General features: G+C 34.3%; 1 protein-coding gene across 1 annotated transcript in view; it reads left to right on the forward strand.

Annotated features, from left to right (window-relative positions):
* The window catches only part of Ano3 (anoctamin 3), a 390,715-nt gene that overhangs the window by 240,438 nt on the left and 131,126 nt on the right, over positions 1 to 19,151 (forward strand). The window contains exon 5 of the mRNA XM_048788513.1: positions 12,029 to 12,054. Coding sequence (XP_048644470.1) covers positions 12,029 to 12,054 — 26 coding nt within the window. The remainder of the gene's footprint in view (positions 1 to 12,028; positions 12,055 to 19,151) is intronic.

The raw sequence follows: 19,151 nt of genomic DNA on the forward strand, positions 1-19,151 counted from the left end.
CAGGCCTGACCTTCTTTCACTTTTTACACTGTGAAATAAGTTGAGGATAAGTATTTTATATATGCATATAAGAAAATATACTACTTATAAATGATCTGACTTTGGGCATTTTCATTTCTCTATATAAGGAAAACCCATATATGTATATAATTGAGTTTCATTTGTAGTTTTTCTTGGTATTGTCTAAAATATATATTTAACATTGTCTTTTATAAAGAAATGTAACAATAAAGCAAATATTGATTTGCTTATTGATTTCTTTAACATTGATTTATTTATTTAAAACAATAATTAAATAGCTCGAAGAAGATTTTTTCGCAATTCTGACAGAAATCTCTGGACTGACATTAGCTGTGGCTGTGTTTATGTGTTTCTTTGTGATGGCACTGCACTGGAAAGCAGTATTTTCAAAAACTGCTTATCAGAGTGCTCAAAGCACTTATGTCTTTGTAGAGGCAAATTTCCAATCTTAGTCCTTCTTAGGTCAGCAGTTCCTTCCTGGATAACAAGAAGATACATAGGGTTCTACCTTCAAGGTATTCTTCTGTCTGACATGACATCTTAGATTTGGGCAGAAGCTATGGGCAGCATTGACACTAAAGTAGAGTGTTTTCATTAGTGAATGAAAAATAGTCATCTGTAAAAGAAAGATTCAGGATAAGAGAAACTACTGCTCTTGTGGAGCCTGCACTTTTGAATCTGTCATCTTCCTTTGACAGGGTCTTTACCATGGTACTGGGTCAAAACAAGCTGACAGGAAAGGAGGCTTTTAGTGGGAAAAAGTAGCATTAACCAAACATTTTTGTGAATACTATTTTTAAGACTCATCGCTAATGCTATCTGCGCCTCATCATCATTACTTAATGCAGCTGCTACTGCCCTGCAGACACCAGCCTAATTTGCAAGGGCCTTTGGGTGATATAGAATTGTTTGGCTTCCCAAGTGTCCAGGAAATCAATCCCAACTTTCTTTTAATGCAAAAACAATTATGCTCTTTACTACTATACCACAGCAGTGGCCCTTTATAGCAGGAGGCTAAAAAGCAATGTAAAAACCATAACTTACCAAAACTGTCTAGAAAGTAGGTTGGTTATTCTATTAAAACTCATCTGCTGTAAATCCTGCCTAGGAGTATGAATTAAATACCCAGGGGCTATTATAGAACTTGTATTTTATTGCTGCCTTTTCCCACGTTACTAATTTATTACTGTACATCCACATTTCTTCATATGTCCTGTAGGGGAATTATGGAAATAATGCAAAAGTGGAACTTTACCAACTTAGAGCTCTTTGTGAGGCTGAACTGTTATGATTTTCAGGGTCATAGGTAGGCTTTAAGGATGAATTATTAGATGGATTTACTAACTCTCCTACCTGATCTGCCTAGACTGTATATACCCACTATGTAACAGTTACTGGGTAAGTACCACTTAATGATTATAAATAACAAACAAGGGCCTCTGTTTGTGATTGATTTTGTAGATTACCAACAGGCCTGACTTTCTTTTGCTTTTGAGATTATGTTCATGCTGTTGACACATATGATCAGTGATCTTAAAAATTGCTGATTTTCAAGCTACAAACGTGAGGTCAACTGATTCCCAAATTGTTGATAATTTAAAAATCATATCTTTTTGCGGGTACAGGCTGCATCTGCGAAAAGAAAAGATCCGAATAAAGAAGGATTTTCAGGGAATGCAAGCAAGGTATCAGAAAGCCTCATTACCAGTACACTCCAAGAAGTCTCAGGAATAAAGAAACAGACACATCCTCTCTTGAGACTTGAGTGTTACAATATTGTTTTGGGTTATGGGAAGCTAGGCATTAAGAAATTCTGCTTTTTGGCACCATTCATTTACATCTGCCCCATACCCGGACAAGAAAGAACTATTAGCCTACCTCTTCTATGCAGATCCCATGCCATGTGTCTTTTCATCTTAAAAAACAACACTAGATTTAGAGCAGCCCTACAATTTGTAATTGTCAAAGTATTCTTAAAAACAAAAATATAGAGCTTAAAAGTAAATAATTATTTATTTTTATTAAATGGTGATTTATGCTAATGATATTTAATTTGCTCACGTATAGTTTATTATCTTCTCTAAACACTATGTGTAACTTCTAAAGCCTGAGCCTATCATTTATTAATCAATTATAATAAGGACAAGCAGGAAACTCTTCCATTTTCTGAAGTTTTTCATTTCAATATGGATAAGCAAAAATATGTGGATTATTGACCTGTGCCCTATAATAGGAATAATAGTTATCTAAAAATAAAATGGCACTGCACAAATTTTGGTTATCCTTGAGGCTTTAGAATGGATGAGACTAAGTGTCTTATTAGTTAGGGGGCTGAGATGCATGTTTTTCTCTGTTTTATCCCTTCTGTTTCACTTCTGGAGTGAGTACTTATTTTGATTTTACGATTTTGGAGTGATCTTGCTTAAACCTTTATGGCACCCTCTAATGTGTTTTTCCTTTTTGATAATTTTAATTTTTTTAAAAAAATTCATGTACCTGAACTTGTGGGTCATCTTATTTATATACTGTCTGATCAGTAAAACATTTGTTTGGCAAAGCTACAGTTGGTCAACACCAGTAGTCATGATGACTTCTTATGTTTAACTTATATGCCAGCTATTGATTCTTAAAAATGTATATTTCATAATGCCTATGTAATGTCAGATTCTTATTTGCTATTTAATATCTACTCCTTGTTTTATTAAAATACTATCCTTTTGTACATATAGAGTCCGTACCCTGTCCTTCACTCTAAGTATAATCATTTAATAATTACTGAATAAATGTAGTGCATTAACTGCCTAGTAATCATTTTTACATAAATCAACCCATGTATCTTCCTAGCTAGATTTTGAGGCCATGTCTGTGTAGTTTACTGTTTTTCACCTATGCCTACAGAACAGAATAACATTATTAAGTTATTAATTTTATATTGTTGGAAATATTTGTCCTACTCTGTGAATGAAGAAACCAATGGATATGGAAATTAGTAAAATCCAAGTCTATAACATCTGAGTAAGAAGCATAGCCAGAGTTCAAATTTAAGTCTGTTTACCTCTGAAGAATAAATATTTCAGTAGGAGGCTTCCCTGGCCCTGATACGGGAGAAAGAGCTAAGGTAAAGAAAAAGCAATGATTCCTAGGATTTAATAGGCACTTAATAAATATCTTCTTGCTTAACTGTAGTATTAAAAGATCCTTATTATAGGTCTTTTTAATATTTCTGATTAATATTCATCTCTCTATTCTCAATCACTTGAACGACTCTGAATGATCAGGCTTTCAAAAACATATTAAATGATAATGATACATAGTTCTTTGTTTCTTTAATACAACGTAAAATAGTTGCTAAAGAGATTTGTGCATGTGTGTGAGTTTTCTTTTTTGTTAATGAAGCTTTCACAAGTGAGTGGCTTTCTTGGCAAGTTATTGTTTTCACTGTCATTTACTGACATATTTAGTTATTATTCATGGAGGAATTTGCTGGAAAGGACTGCTGTGGGCAGTTCCAGGGGCTATATTGTCTGAAACATAAAAGGTTTTAATGACCTTCTAAATCGTTTACAGAATTATAGCCTATGTTTGGTTTCTAAATAGGAGTGCATTATAAAAGTTTCACATCTGTCAATCAGTAATAGTGAAATATTTTTTCTGCTTTCCCAGTTAACGGTCTGTCTACTCCTGTCTTAATATTCTTATTTCTATTTTTAAGTTATGTAATATCTATGACATTTATCAGCTTTAAAACAGTGCAGTTATTGAATAGAGATGCAGTTAGTGTGTGTGTTAGGAAAGGCATGAGCTAGTCCAACTCTGAACCTGAGATAGTAATATCAGTGTTTATTCATACAGCTTTTTTCCTGGCCTTCATTCATCTTCCTCTTTGCTTGCAGCCTCATTGGCTGAAACTCAGATGACCTAGGCTGTGCCACCTGACCTCCTGTGGGAATTTCTTTCTTCTCTTTTACTGCCCAAACTACCCCCACCTTGTCTTAAATCTTACTCTGCCAAGGAAAACAATAAATAAATCCAGATTGAGTTTAATTTAAGCTAAGAGGATAATGGTTTGCTATAGCTAGATGTTTGCCAAAGCATAATTTTCAAATAATATTGAAGATTCACAGTAACAACTTAAAAATTTTAATAGGTATGAGCTTAATGTAATGTGTGTTAGAAAAAAACATAACCATCACCTTTAAACTTGTTAGTTTTAGATTAACCTTTTGGTAAAGGCTAAATTTTTTTTTAAAGAGAGAGAGAGAGAGAAGAGAGAGAGAGAGAGAGAATTTTTAATATTTATTTTTCAGTTTTTGGTGGACACAACATCTTTATTTTATTTTATGTGGTGCTGAGGATCGAACCCAGCGCCCTGCGCATGGCAGGAGAGCGCATTACCGCTTGAGCCACATCCCCAGCCCAAGGCTAAATATTTTTAAAGTACAATTTTTCAGCCTATTCTAGAGAATTACTTCCTTGTTCCTTTCTTGAAATCCACTGATGAAGTCATGAAGACTATTTTCAATAAGTTTTTATGAACTTTTCAAGTATACAATTTGTTTCAAAGTGGTCCCATTTCAAGGAAAGACAACTACAGATAATATCACCAATATCACTGATGAATGTTAATGAAAATTTTTCTGATAAAATGCTACCTAATTGAATTTAAAACGATCATTCACAATGATCAAGTTGTTTTTATCCCAGGGATGCAAGGATGAGTTCAATATGCACAAGTAAATGAATGCAGTACATCACATAAATAAAACCACAGACAAATATTATGTGATTATCTCAACAGATGCAGAAAAATCATTCGACAAACTTCAACATCCTTTTATTATAAAAATACTGAAGAAACTGTGGATAGAACAAATTTATCTCTATTTATAAAAGTCTATTATATGATAAACAAAAGTCAACATCATAATGAATAGGGAAAAACTGACAGAATTTCTTATAAATTTAGGAATAAAATAAGGATGTTCACACTTACCCCTCTTATTCAATGTAACTCTGAAATTTTAATTGAAGCAATTAGGCAAGAGGAAGATTAAAAAAATGGATACATTGGTATTATAGAAATCATTATGGAGGTTCCTCTAAAATTTACAATAGAATCACCAAATTATCCATCTCTTTTACTCCTTGGTATTTAGCCAAATGAATTAGTCAGCATACTGTAGAGAAAAATGCATAGCCATGTTTATTGTAGAACTGTTCACAGTAGCCAAGTTATGTATTGAGCCCAGGTGTCCATCCATAGATGAATAGAAAATGAAATTGTGGTATATATATACAATACAGTTTTATTGAGCCACAAAGGAGAATAAAATTATATCATTTGCAGGGAAATGGATGGGAAAATTGACCATAATTTTGAATGAAATGAGACAGACTCAGAAAAGCATCATGTTAGTTCTCTATAGGTTTAATGCAATGCCAATCAAAATCCCAACGGCATTTCTTGTAGAAATAGAGAAAGCAATCATGAAATTCATATGGAAAAATAAAAGACCCAGAATAGCAAAAACAATGCTAAGCAGGAAGTGTGAATCAGGCGGTATAGCGATACCAGACTTCAAACTATACTACAGAGCAATAGTAACAAAAACAGCATGGTACTGGTACCAAAACAGGCGGGTGGACCAATGGTACAGAATAGAGGACACAGAAACCAATCCACAAAACTACAACTATCTTATATTTGATAAAGGGGCTAAAAGCATGCAATGGAGGAAGGATAGCATCTTCAACAAATGGTGCTGGGAAAACTGGAAATCCATATGCAACAAAATGAAACTGAATCCCTTTCTCTCGCCATGCACAAAAGTTAATTCAAAATGGATCAAGGAGCTTGATATCAAATCAGAGACACGCCGTCTGATAGAAGAAAAAGTTGGCTACGATCTACATACTGTGGGGTCGGGCTCCAAATTCCTCAATAGGACACCCATAGCACAAAAGTTAATAACTAGAATCAACAAATGGGACTTACTCAAACTAAAAAGTTTTTTCTCAGCAAAAGAAACAATAAGAGAGGTAAATAGGGAGCCTACACCCTGGGAACAAATCTTTACTCCTCACACTTCAGATAGAGCCCTAATATCCAGAGTATACAAAGAACTCAAAAAATTAGACAATAAGAGAACAAACAACCCAATCAACAAATGGGCCAAGGACCTGAACAGACACTTCTCAGAGGAGGACATACAGTCAATCAACAAGTACATGAAAAAATGCTCACCATCTCTAGCTGTCAGAGAAATGCAAATCAAAACCACCCTAAGATACCATCTCACTCCAGTAAGATTGGCAGCCATTATGAAGTCAAACAACAACAAGTGCTGGCGAGGATGTGGGGAAAAGGGTACACTTGTACATTGCTGGTGGGACTGCAAATTGGTGCAGCCAATTTGGAAAGCAGTATGGAGATTTCTTGGAAAGCTGGGAATGGAGCCACCATTTGACCCAGCTATTCCCCTTCTTGGTCTATTCCCTAAAGACCTAAAAAGAGCATGCTACAGGGACACTGCTACATCGATGTTCATAGCAGCACAATTCACAATAGCAAGACTGTGGAACCAACCTAGATGCCCTTCAATAGACGAATGGATAAAAAAAATGTGGCATTTATACACAATGGAGTATTACTCTGCATTAAAAAATGACAAAATCATAGAATTTACAGGGAAATGGATGGCATTAGAGCAGATTATGCTAAGTGAAGCTAGCCAATCCCTAAAAAACAAATGCCAAATGTCTTCTTTGATATAAGGAGAGTAACTAAGAACAGAGTAGGGACGAAGAGCAGGAGAAGAAGATTAACATTTAACAGGGATGAGAGGTGGGAGGGAAAGGGAGAGAGAAGGGAAATTGCATGGTAATGGAAGGAGACCCTCAGGGTTATACAGTGGAGGGGGTAGAGAGAGAGGAGGGGAGGGGAGGGGAGAGGTGGGGAGGGGGGAGGGTGGAGGATGGGAAAGGCAGCGGAGCACAACAGACACTAGTATGGCAATATGTAAATCAATGGATGTGTAACTGATGTGATTCTGCAATCTGTGTATGGGGTGAAGGTGGGAGTTCATAACCCACTTGAATCAAAGTGTGGAATATGATATGTCAAGAAATTTTAATGTTTTGAACAGCCCACAATAAAAAATTAAAAAAAAAAAAAAGAAAAGCATCATGTTTTTCCTTCATATGCGGAAGCTGGAGGAAATAAAAAGGATGCCATGAAAGTAGAATGGTGACCAGTAGGGTAAAGGGAGGTATTTGGGTAAGGAAAGAGAAGAGAGGAGAAGTAGTATTGGGGAGTAAAATTGATCAAATGGTGGTTGGTTTTTTTCATCTTTATTTTATTTATTTATTTTTATGTGGTGCAGAAGATAGAACCCAGGGCCTTGCACATGCTGAGTGCTCTACCACTGAGCCACAACCCCAGCCCTCAAATGGTGTTATATATATATATATGAATGTCACAATGAAACCCACCATTTAGTATAATTTAGATGTTTCAATAATATACATGTGCACATATATATGTGTGTGCGTGTGTATGTGTGTGTATATATATATTTTTTTTTTCAAAAATAATAAACATAATAACTTCTGGTGAGGAAGTAGAAAAAAGAGAAAACTTTCACACTGTGGTAATGTAAATCAGCATTCATTACGGAAAACAGTGTGTAGTTTTCTCTACAAATTAAAAATAGGTTTGCCTTATAATTCATCAGTCCCACAATGAAATCAATATGTTGAAGAGATACCTGCACTTCCATGTTTATTGCAGCATTAATTACAATAGCCAAGATATGGAAGCAATTATTTATCAACTAAAGAACAGATAAAGAAAAATGTAGTATATATAAATAACTGAATATTTTTCAGCCAGAAAAAGAATTAAATTATGACATTTGCAGCAGTATGGATGAACCTGGGGAAAATTATAGTCAGTGAAATAAGACTGGCGCCAGAGGACAAATATATGATCTCAACTCAAGTGTGTAATCTAAGAGAGTTGATCCTATAGAAGTAGCAGAATGGTCATTACCAGAGGCATGGGTGTTTAGCAAGGACAGGGATAGTGAGTTTTGATCAAAAGATATAGAATTATAGTTAGATGTGATAAATTTTAGAAGTGTTTCCAGAATAGTCATATATATATTTTACATTAATTACAATAATACACACACACACACACACACACACACATACATAGGCTAAAAATCAGTAAGTGATTTACTGGGGCCAGGGTAGATAAGAGAGGATAGATAAGAGGGGAGAATAAAGAATGATTTATAATGGCTATTGAGCTTATTCTGTGTGATAAAACTGTTCTGAAATGTTGAGGTGCTCCTTGTATAACTCTGAACATACTAAGAACTTTTGTATTTTATATTTTAAATGGGTGAATCATATAATATATTGAATTTTATTTCAATATGCTATTCATAAAATGATTCTCAAACATTAAATATTTGTGTTCAGTAATGTGAAACAGGAAGAAGTGGGTGTTCATTCTCAAGTATTCTAATTACAATTCATAGTGTTCTCACAAACTTAAAGAAATATAAATTCCACCATTTACCTCAGAGAACATATTGGGTACAATCACTGATGCCTATTTTTCTTAAAATTTGGATGGCTTAACTTCTACTTTATCTAGAGGTCTTTTAAAATGCTTGGAGGATTTACCTTCAGATATTCAACTTATTCTGGCAAGGCTAGCCAAATGGAACTTAGTTTACAAGGCAGGTACTCCAAGAACTACAGGGAGTCTAACAGACAGTTTAACCCAGAGTTTCCCTAGTGAACCTCTTGCAGGAGCCCAAGCAGGAGCCTCAGAGGATCTATGAACCCCCTGAAGTTGTATGCATAATTATTTGCATATATAAGTTTGAGTGTTTTTCTAGAGATGTTTCCTATTACTAACAAAATATTATGGACCAGTGATTTAATCTTGAGTTATTCTTTCACAACTTAAAAAATAAGACTATCAATATCAAAGGAGCCTCCCCAAGTATAAAAGAGCCAAGGCAATAATCTTAAATGGCACCTCTAGGTTAAAAAAAAATCTCTTGTACTCTCTATTTAAAATTTATCTTATAAAACACACACACACACGCACACAGGATTCTTTTGACCAACATATTCCAACCTCCCTTCCCTCTAACTACCTAAGCCTCTGGTAGCCACTTTTCTACTCTGTAATTCTATAACATTAACATGTAAAACATTTTTAGATTCTTTCTCTTTCTTTTTATAAATATCTAACTTTTTAACAGCAAGAGGAGATTTGGTACTGGAAAGAACTAAGTTTGTGGAAAATAGGCATTAGTATTCTATGTTATAATTTTAATGTCAACTTTCCAATTTTTAATTTAATTTGATTCATTTTTACTCTGAATAGATCATTCATAACCAACATGATAAAACCATCTGCTTGATACATTAGCAAAGTGGAGTTGTTCAAGAACCCTATTTTCTTTTCCTGGGTCTGGAGAGATTCTTGTCTTACAGATAAGAGAATTCAGGAGGAAGGAAAGGAGAACAAAGAACTGCTGGGTCATGGAAAGTAATTTTCTGCAAATGCCAGGAACTTGTCTTTTGCAAGACCTATCTATTCTGCAGAAACCAACACATTTCTCACCAGAGCAAATCCATATTACTGTGACGCTTATGGGAGATTTTTTTCTGCCATCTCAGAGCATATGACCAATAATAAACATATAATAATTTCAAATAGTTTGCTTTGGAACATATGTGGATTTTGCTAATTTCCATGTGTCAAGGACGCCAATGCTTATCCTAATTCAGTGCCAATACTTTGATATCCTGATCTGGAGGTCTGCCTTTTCAAGTTAAATATTCAAGTGAAACAGTAGCCTTTGACCAAGATAATGTTCTTGGACTGTTTCCATATTTCAAAGATACCTTATTCCACTGTTCTATACTCTGACTTGACATTTTTATTGTGCATTTACAAAAGTACAAAGAAATTCAACCTGCCCTTGTATAATTTGACCTCTCTATGTTGAGCTTTCCCTTGTTTTTAGGCACCTACTTGCCTTTTATCTGTCACAAATCCAGAGCCAAAACAAGGGAGCTTCTTAATATTTCAAGTACACTTACTATTGAGATGTCCTAAAAATATCTCATGCAGACTGGGCTGTCTGACTCACTTTCCATTGTATCCCTGGCACTTAGAAAATTTAGAAATGAAAAAGCCACTTTTGCAGTATATGCATATGTGTGACCCCAGTGTCCAGGTATGCAGCTTAGCTCTTGATTTCTGAATCTTACTTTGTACTGAATTTGAACCCAGTGATTCCTCAATACCTTGTGAACAATTTGCCATTTTAAAATGTTATACTACACATCATTTTTGTTTCTTTTAATTGGAAAGATCAATCTAAATAATCAGTACTAGTGATATACTAGTTTTTTATGAACATTTTCGTTGGACCTATGAGTTGATGCTTTTTTAAAAAAGTTTCCTAAATACGTGTTGGAAATTGTTATGTCTTTTTTTCATTGAAAACTCTTGGTGTTTTCCTTGTGGAGATCCTCAAGGGACAATGTGTCATTTAAGATAGCAAGCACTACATTGAAATCAAGTTCCTGGGTTTTTCAAGCTCTCTAAATAGTTTAACTCCACAAACACCTTTGTAACAAAATAAAATTTGATTTTGTTTTGCATTTAAAATTTAGTCTTTTAGAAGAAAAGCTTTATTCACAAGCTAGCAGTAAATTAATAATTCTATTTTGTATTTTTGGCTCATCGCTAGCAGGAGTCAGAATAATGACAGGGTAGGTTAAATAGGGTTTGAGTGGACAGTTGTCTCAGCTAGCTGACATTATAGAGCTTACAGTTTTTTCATCTCTTCGAAACACTTGTTCTGAGATATTCTCTATTCCTTAAGTATACCCTATAGTCCTCATGGAATCCCTTTTGATCAATAGATTCCAAGATATCCTGTTTAATATCACCTATAAGTATTCTATCATTTGATTGATGATATAAATACAGGTCTAATTGTCTGTAATATAAATACAGGTCTAATTGTCTAATTGTCTAATTGAAGGATCTTGATTAAAATGGGAGCTTATTATTTGAAGATCTATGTTGTAACCGTATCTATGGTGTGAATATCACTTTATGTTTCACAGCGTGTTCAATTTTACTAATTCCTAAAATAGCCTGGTTAGGTTATACATGTCAGGCAAGAAAGGAAATTGAGGTTTAGAGTTTAAGGGGTTTTTGTTTATTTGTTTGTTTGATTTCAGTGCTGGAAATTGAAACCAGGGCCTCCTACATGTTAGACAAATGCTCTAATACTAAACTGCACCCCAAACCCTATAAGTAATATTTTAAACTACTAATCAGTCATACTATAGTCCAAGATGTTTATTTCCAAGATGATGGGCTATATTTGTCTTCCAAATTATGATTATTATTATGAGTATTTGAGGAATATTGAGAGTTATATTCTCCCTCTATTATTTCAAAAGTTGTTGTTATAGTTTGTCATTTCTAGATATTGTAGTACATAAGAGTTTGCAATTATATTATTTGCCATATTACCAAAATAAAAGCCTTGACTTTCTATTTTCATGTATTTCTCTAAAATTTGGTACTCAGTTTTGCTGTGAAGATTTTACTTCTCTATTTTTGTGGCCAAAAACAAACAACAAAAAAAATTCCCCATTCCAAAGTATGTACTTTATATTCCAGTTGGTTTGTGACATTTGGTAACATGGACAGATCAGAGACTGCTTTTGCACTCTAGAGAAAGTAAAGTCCTTGTCTCTTAATTTCTCTTGAATAATGTTAATCATGCTTCCAGTGAGAGATTAGACAAATCTCAGTTGTCATTTACAGTTTTCCCTGAAACAATTTTGGGAGTGCTTTAGGTACTGAATTCGGCTGTCAGATATTTATGTGAGCATTTTCTGTACAGAGTGAAGATCCTATCAATGTTAGTTGAACAATCTACATCTAGTAGAGAACAACCTCTCAGAGATATGTTCTGGGTAAAGAAGAGCTTTGTGTGATGCTCGAACTGCAGAGCCCCATAGATGGTGCATGGCCTCCTTGATTCACAGTAAAATTGAGCCACAGAGAGGAGAAGACAACTGCCTAAAGACGTTTGGGCAGGGAGAGATCCATGAGGAAGAACCAGAGCCAGCCACTCATTATTTTTTCTTGTTAAAATCTCCTCTCATGAAAATTTCCAAATTAACATGTTTTCTCTGTGTTATTTTTTGGAGCAATGTGGTGAATGTGACCTTAGGTCATTCTTCCCTCATGCATTATTTTGTAATATAAATTTTTTAAATCAGCCTTTTAATTTCTTAAATTTTCATCTGAGTTACCAACCTAGATGACAGACAGACCATAGGATGCCCTCACACAGTCCCTGCCTTCTTGCATGTACTGATTAACCCTCTCCCTTGTAATTTGCTTCTAAACATCAGAGTGAGGAAAAATTGATCAGATATCATTGCCTGATAACGTTCCCTTCTACAAGAATCTGTCTTGCTATTTTCCTTGTTGATGTGTGGAAGTAAGCAGCCATACTTGGAAAATTTACATGTCAAAGAGAATAGTAGAGGACCTCTGGAGCTGAGCTTTACTTGCAGAGAAGAGCTAGAAAGAAGCTGGACACTCTTAACTCCAAGGAAAAGATTTCTATAGAGAACCCGAGTTAGGCTAGAATTGGGTTCTTCCTAGCCAAGCCTTCACTTAAGGGGACAGCTCTGCTGACTTCTAGATGGCAGCTTTGCATGGCCCTAAGCAAAGGACCCAGATAAGCCTTGGCCAAACACTTGAGAATATATTGGCATTGTTTGAAACAGCTAAGTTTTTGGTAATTTTTACACAGTAATAGATAATTTATACATTTATTATAGACCATGGTATTCTTATATAATAAATGCAACCTCAGTATTGAATTTTTGGTATGTCATTAATGGACCAAACTAAAAATTTCTTTATCATACTATGCTATAGCAGTCAGTGCTCATCAACCTGCCAGGGAAATAAAATTGATGATAGACTCTGACTGACCTCGACATATTTGAAGTTTTCAGTAAACCCTATTTTGTGTAATTCATTACTATTGGTTGAATTAATTCAACAGAAATTAAGGTTGAAATACTCTCTCATTGTGGTTCCAAGTACTGTCAGCATAATGAAATATATAATGCCCTAATCTCAGGAGTTTCCATATTTTCAGAAGAAACTTTTTTTTTCAGTTCCCTCTTTAGGATATTTTTCCTTTCCTATATATTCCTGCTTAAAAATATGATGTCATATTATTTAATAATCACCACCATAATAAGAAGAGTGGGCCATATCTAATAGGAAGCATATTACATGATTTTTATTCCTTACATATGTATCCTTTCATTTAAAGTATGTTTATTAAATATCCTACATGTGAGTTGAATGATGTAATGTTTAAATGAGCAAGAGTCCATCCCACTAATGTACATAGGCTTTCTTGATCCTCACCTTGCAATAATCATATGATTTTGATGTTAACATCTATATTTGTTACAGTTTGGATTTGGAATGTCCCTCAAAACTCATGTGTTGAAAACTTGGTCCCCAGTGCAGCAAATGTCCATAAATGTGGCTTTTGAGAACTCTTTGAATTCTAAGAACTATAAAGTAACCAGTGAATTAATCCACTGATACAATGGAGTACTGAGAGGTTACAGAAACTATAGTCAAGTTGGCCATGGTAGGAAGAGATAGGTCACTGGGGGCATGCTCCTGGGGATTATATCTTTTCCTTGGCCCTTGCCCCGAAATTCCTATCTCCTGTCTGCTATGAATTATTCTCAACCACACCCTTTTACCATTATGTTCTGCCTCACCTCTGGCCTAGAACAATGGAGCTGACCAATTATGGGTGGAAACCTCTGGAACTGTCAGTCAAAATAAATCTTTTCACCTTTAAATTATTTATATTTGGAATTTTGGTAACAGCAATGAAAAGCTTACTATCTCTGTGTCTTGGTTGCAGCATTTATGAAATTTAAAAAATGGTACAGATTTTTTAGTTTTTGCAAGCAAGAAATTAGCATCAATAAAGTTCTTAGAATAGTGCTTAATTTTTGTTTAGCGTATGTTATCCTTTATTATTTCTTTACACATGACTTTATTGCTTATGATCTTCTTAAATGGTGTGTTTCTCTGCCAGGTTTTAACAAGTTCTGAGTAATATCTCTTAACAATCCTACTGTCTGGTGTCAGTAATTCAGAGCTACTGATTTGCTAAGGATTTGTATTACTGAACACCTTGTAGGAAAGAGGTAGAGATATCATTGTGTAAAAGAGAATATGTAATAGGTATATTCAGGTTCACATCAGCAGTAAAGGCTACATCTGTCCAGCACTGAGGACAGATTTTTGGCATTCTGAAAAATCATGATTAAAAATGATTTACCGATTAAAATTCACGTGAAAATTATATTTCATACGTATTTTAAGTTACATACATTAATATATACATCTAGTAATGTACTTTTAAATCTCCAGGACATTTAGAAAATGAAAACATTCTTTTCCAAATAAGTAGTATTTTAAAATGCAATACTTCTCAATAGAGAAAAGAAAATTTTAATTATTCCAACAGCGCTTACTAAATTTCCACTGTATATGGAATTTCTTCTGAACTGTAATATATGATGTTTTGGGTTAGTTTATTTTTAATAGCAATTGATTTTGTTGTTGTAAATATGTGATTTTTGACAATACATTTTATTTAAATTAAATGAAAAAGCATCAAAAATATTTTGTTCTGCATAATAAATAGGGTCTGTGACAAGAGCGATGGTTGTAACTCTGAAATAGATTTTAATCACATGCCTGGGCTTTGGAATTTTTTTCTAATTAAGGTGTGTACAGCTGGAATTTCTGAGTAAAACATGCACCAGGCTAGCTGTGTCTAGACTGCCATCTCCTTATTAATCATTATAGACTGCCATAGAGGTTTGCAGAAAACCACTACTAGAAACAAAAACAAAACAAAACAAAAAAGATTTTTCATTATTTATGGAGTCAATGAGGTAAGATTAAGAAACGCATGCCTAGAACACTAACACACCCTATGAATTGAAAACTTCTGATGGACACCCAAATTATGAAGAAGAGTTGAACAATCCATTGATCCATAGGGGCCACACAGCCAAGGAAACTAAGGAAAAATCTGCTTCCTTTCCAAGCAGGAGTATGGGGTGACAGCCAGGGTCTTGTTGGGGCTTCTTCCTGCAGAGGCGTAAGCCACCTGAGAAATAAAAAATCTAGAATAATTAGTGAAGAGCAAAAGACAAAGAATCAGAAATGTATTTTCAAAAGCAGAGCCCCTGATAGGTTTAGTCCACATGAGAGCTGGAACTAGACAAAAGAAGATGGCTCCAGTGGTTTATTTAAGGGGGTACATCAAAGGCAGGGATAAGGTTTCAAGGATGGAGTCTTGCTTCATTATGTCCTGCAGTCAGCAAGTTGATTGACATCTTGGCAGTTCACACCCATATCAGAGGGACTGTGTGGTTACAGGTAACCCCATCTCCAGTGCTGTGTGGGACCTGTGGCAGAGCTTGAATAGGGATCACAATGAGTCAGGGCAGTCGATCAGAGGAAATGTCCACTGGTCATTCCCAGACACCAGATTTTCCTATTCATTAGGCTTCGATGCACAGGAGCCCACATGCAGCCCATGGATGGCCTGCAACACAAGAACAGTCTTCTGAGCTGCCCTGAGTCATGCCCTGCTTTCTGGTCACTCTAAAACCAATAAAAAGAATACAGCAACTATATAGGCTTGATAATAATTAATTGTATTTTGAACACCAAAATTTAGAGATAAAAAGTATTGTGGGTGGGAACAGATACTGGCGGCATCTGAGAGCCATGCACAGTGGGAGTGCAGTTTTTCATTTTACAGAGTATGGCAAAAGTAAAATTTAAGCATAGAGTAGGAATCCAGAATAATGAAGATTCCATCTGTTCAGAGCTATGCATTTTACATAAATTTCTGTAAGACTTCATAAATTGAACCAGAACTTTTATCCAACAAGCTCCCCTCCTGGTCAAGATCAGCAAGGTGAAGTACAATTTGTCAACTATCAACAGGTCAGCAAATGAACCATTCCATAGTGACCATTCCACAAATTTAGTTGAATGGGAAACATCTTTATATTCAGTACTCCCATATGTTGAGACTAGATTTAGGTAAGGTGTAAGCCACCTGAGAAATTAAAAGTCTAGAATAATTAGTGAAGAACAAAAAACAAAGAGTCAGAAGTACATTTTCAAAAGTGGAGCCCCTGATAGTTTAAGCCAAATGGGAGCTGGAACTAGACAAAAGATGATGGCTCCAGTGGTATATTTAAGGGGGTACATCAAAGGAAGGGATAAGGTTTCAAGGATGGAGTCTTGCTTCATTATGTCCTGCAGTCAGCAAGTTGATTGACATCTTGGCAGTTCACACCAATATCAGTGGGGCTGTGTGGCTACAACAGGTAACCCCATGTCCAGTGCTTGACTTTAAGATAACAGAGCAATGAGGAATAAAATATTTTACTACAAGAAGTTGGCAAAATTGCATTATTATATAGAAATAATATGTGAAATATGACCCCTACCAACACATTTTTTGCTACAAAATGAATTCCAGAAGACTTTGGAGTCTCAGTTTGAAAGGACAAGCAAAACTTGTACAAAATATGGGGATAAAGTTATCATAACCTTGGAACAGGTAACAATTGGTTAAAAAGGGACAGAAACATTATGAAAAATTCATAAATTGGACCACATCAAAATTAAGAATCTCTCTGTAATTCAGTTGCACAGATATTTCATTTTAAAATAGTGAAAAATCCAGTTGTAGACAACTAAGATTTGAGTGCACAGAGATGTCAAAGGGCTTGTTATTTAGATTACTGTAGAAAAACAAATCATTATAAAAGGCATCAGTACTCTAATCATCAGATGCAAATTGAAATCTCAGTAAATCGGTGTTAAGTAGCTCTCCAACCAAGTGGATATGATATAATTTTTCATAGACTGAAAAGAATTTGTGGAGCATGAATAACTGAAATATTATTGGTAGGGATATAAATTGATTTAGAATATTGTTTAGCATTACCTACTGAAGTTAAATCAGCATTCTCTGTGAATTAGCAGTTTTTCTCCTAAGTACTGCAAGATATAAGAATAAATATTTTTATAGCTTTGTTTAATATCCAACAAAGACTTCAAATGTCTGTCAACAGTAGAAACATAAGTAACTTTTGTTGTGTTCATATAAAATAATACTATATAACAGTGAAAAAGGAACTACAACTACATGAAAATTAGAGATGGATTTCATATACATTACATTGCATAAAAAGTCAGACACAAACCATTCATTGTATGTTTGCATCTGCATAAAGTTTGAAACAGACTATACTAAACTGAATGTTTAAGGACATACCCATTGATAATCAAACTAAAGGAAATAAGAAAGTAGTACCATAAAAGATAGGACTGTGATTATGTTGAGGAGAGTAATATGGATGGAGGACTTTGTGATTAAGACACAAAATATGATGGAGCTTTGTGCAGAGAGGCTCTGTTTCTTTATTTGGGTAATGGTAGTGTAGGTATTTATCTTGTAATAATTCATTAAGCAATGGACTTTTACCCATTTTTCTTTTCTAATGATATATATATATATAAAAGGAGTATTTGCTTTCCTTTACTGTGATTCAAAATTCACATCAGTGCCCTTTGGATTACTTATCTATGGTTACAGCTTTCTTTGCCCTCAGAAGATAATTTTCCTCAAAGTTAAAGAGGAGGTTTTGTGGACGTAACTCCACTTGGTACAGTGCTTGCCTGGCTTTTGCAAGGCCCTGGGTTTAATTCCCAGCACCACATACACACACAAAAAAATTAAATGATGAATTCCTGGAAGAAAAGTTAAAAAGGTCATTTGGATAATTGAATAACAAGATACAAATGTGAATTAATAAATTATATGAATTTTTAACTATATTTTATTATGATGATTGCTAACATTTTTCTAATTTGAAATGAGTCAATAAATTTGGGAGAGTTCTTCACTTGTTATTTCATTTGGTTATAGTAATAGTGCTACAATGTTGCTAATATTATTTTCTTCATCTCAAAGATATACAAACTGAAATTGAATAGAGATTAAATTAAATGTCTGAAGAACTCAGTTATATAGATCACATACCTATCCGAATTGAGATCTCAGTATTTTAGCCAATATGTCATATAGAATTTTACTAGCTCAAAAGTGTGTTTAACAAATAAATCAGTGACTTAGATATTAGTGATATGAACGAATTGTGTATGTGTGTATGTGTCTAACATAGACTGACTTCGGTAAATTAAACAAGATAGTGTGTTAGGTAACTATTGCCCCCCTCTTCTGGATACACCCATAAATCATACCTCTATAGTTATATATAATAGGCATAGAATTGTAACTATACTTTTTTATGTCTTTGACCCCAGGTAAATGCTTAAATCCCAGAAAGTATTAATTACTTCCTTATTCTTTATCCCTAGGATTTAGCATGGCACCTGGCACACATTAGGTATCCAATAAATGCTTGTTAGATGAAAAATGAAAATCCTACTTATACATATATATAATATATATATGGTTGCTTTTACCCTTAAACTATATATTAAACTATATATTATATATAGTATGTATATAATGTATATATGTATAGTATGTATAAAATATATATATTTTATCGTTGCTGATATGTTATTTGAAGAATAATCTAAAGAGTGTTCTAATGAAATGGTAAATCTTCACTGTTATTTTGACAATGGGCTAAAAAATTTTGTAAAACATTTCTTCTCAACATGAACTATCACATATTCTTTTTTTTTTTTTTAATTTTTTATTGTGGGTTGTTCAAAACATTACAAATTTCTTGACATATCATATTCGACACTTTGATTCAAGTGGGTTATGAACTCCCACCTTCACCCCATACACAGATTGCAGAATCACATCAGTTACACATCCATTGATTTACAAATTGCCATCCTAGTGTCTGTTGTGCTCCGCTGCCTTTCCCATCCTCCA

The sequence above is a fragment of the Marmota marmota genome, unplaced genomic scaffold (assembly GCF_001458135.2).
Source record: "Marmota marmota marmota unplaced genomic scaffold, marMar, whole genome shotgun sequence".
NCBI classification, from domain to species: Eukaryota; Metazoa; Chordata; class Mammalia; order Rodentia; family Sciuridae; genus Marmota; species Marmota marmota.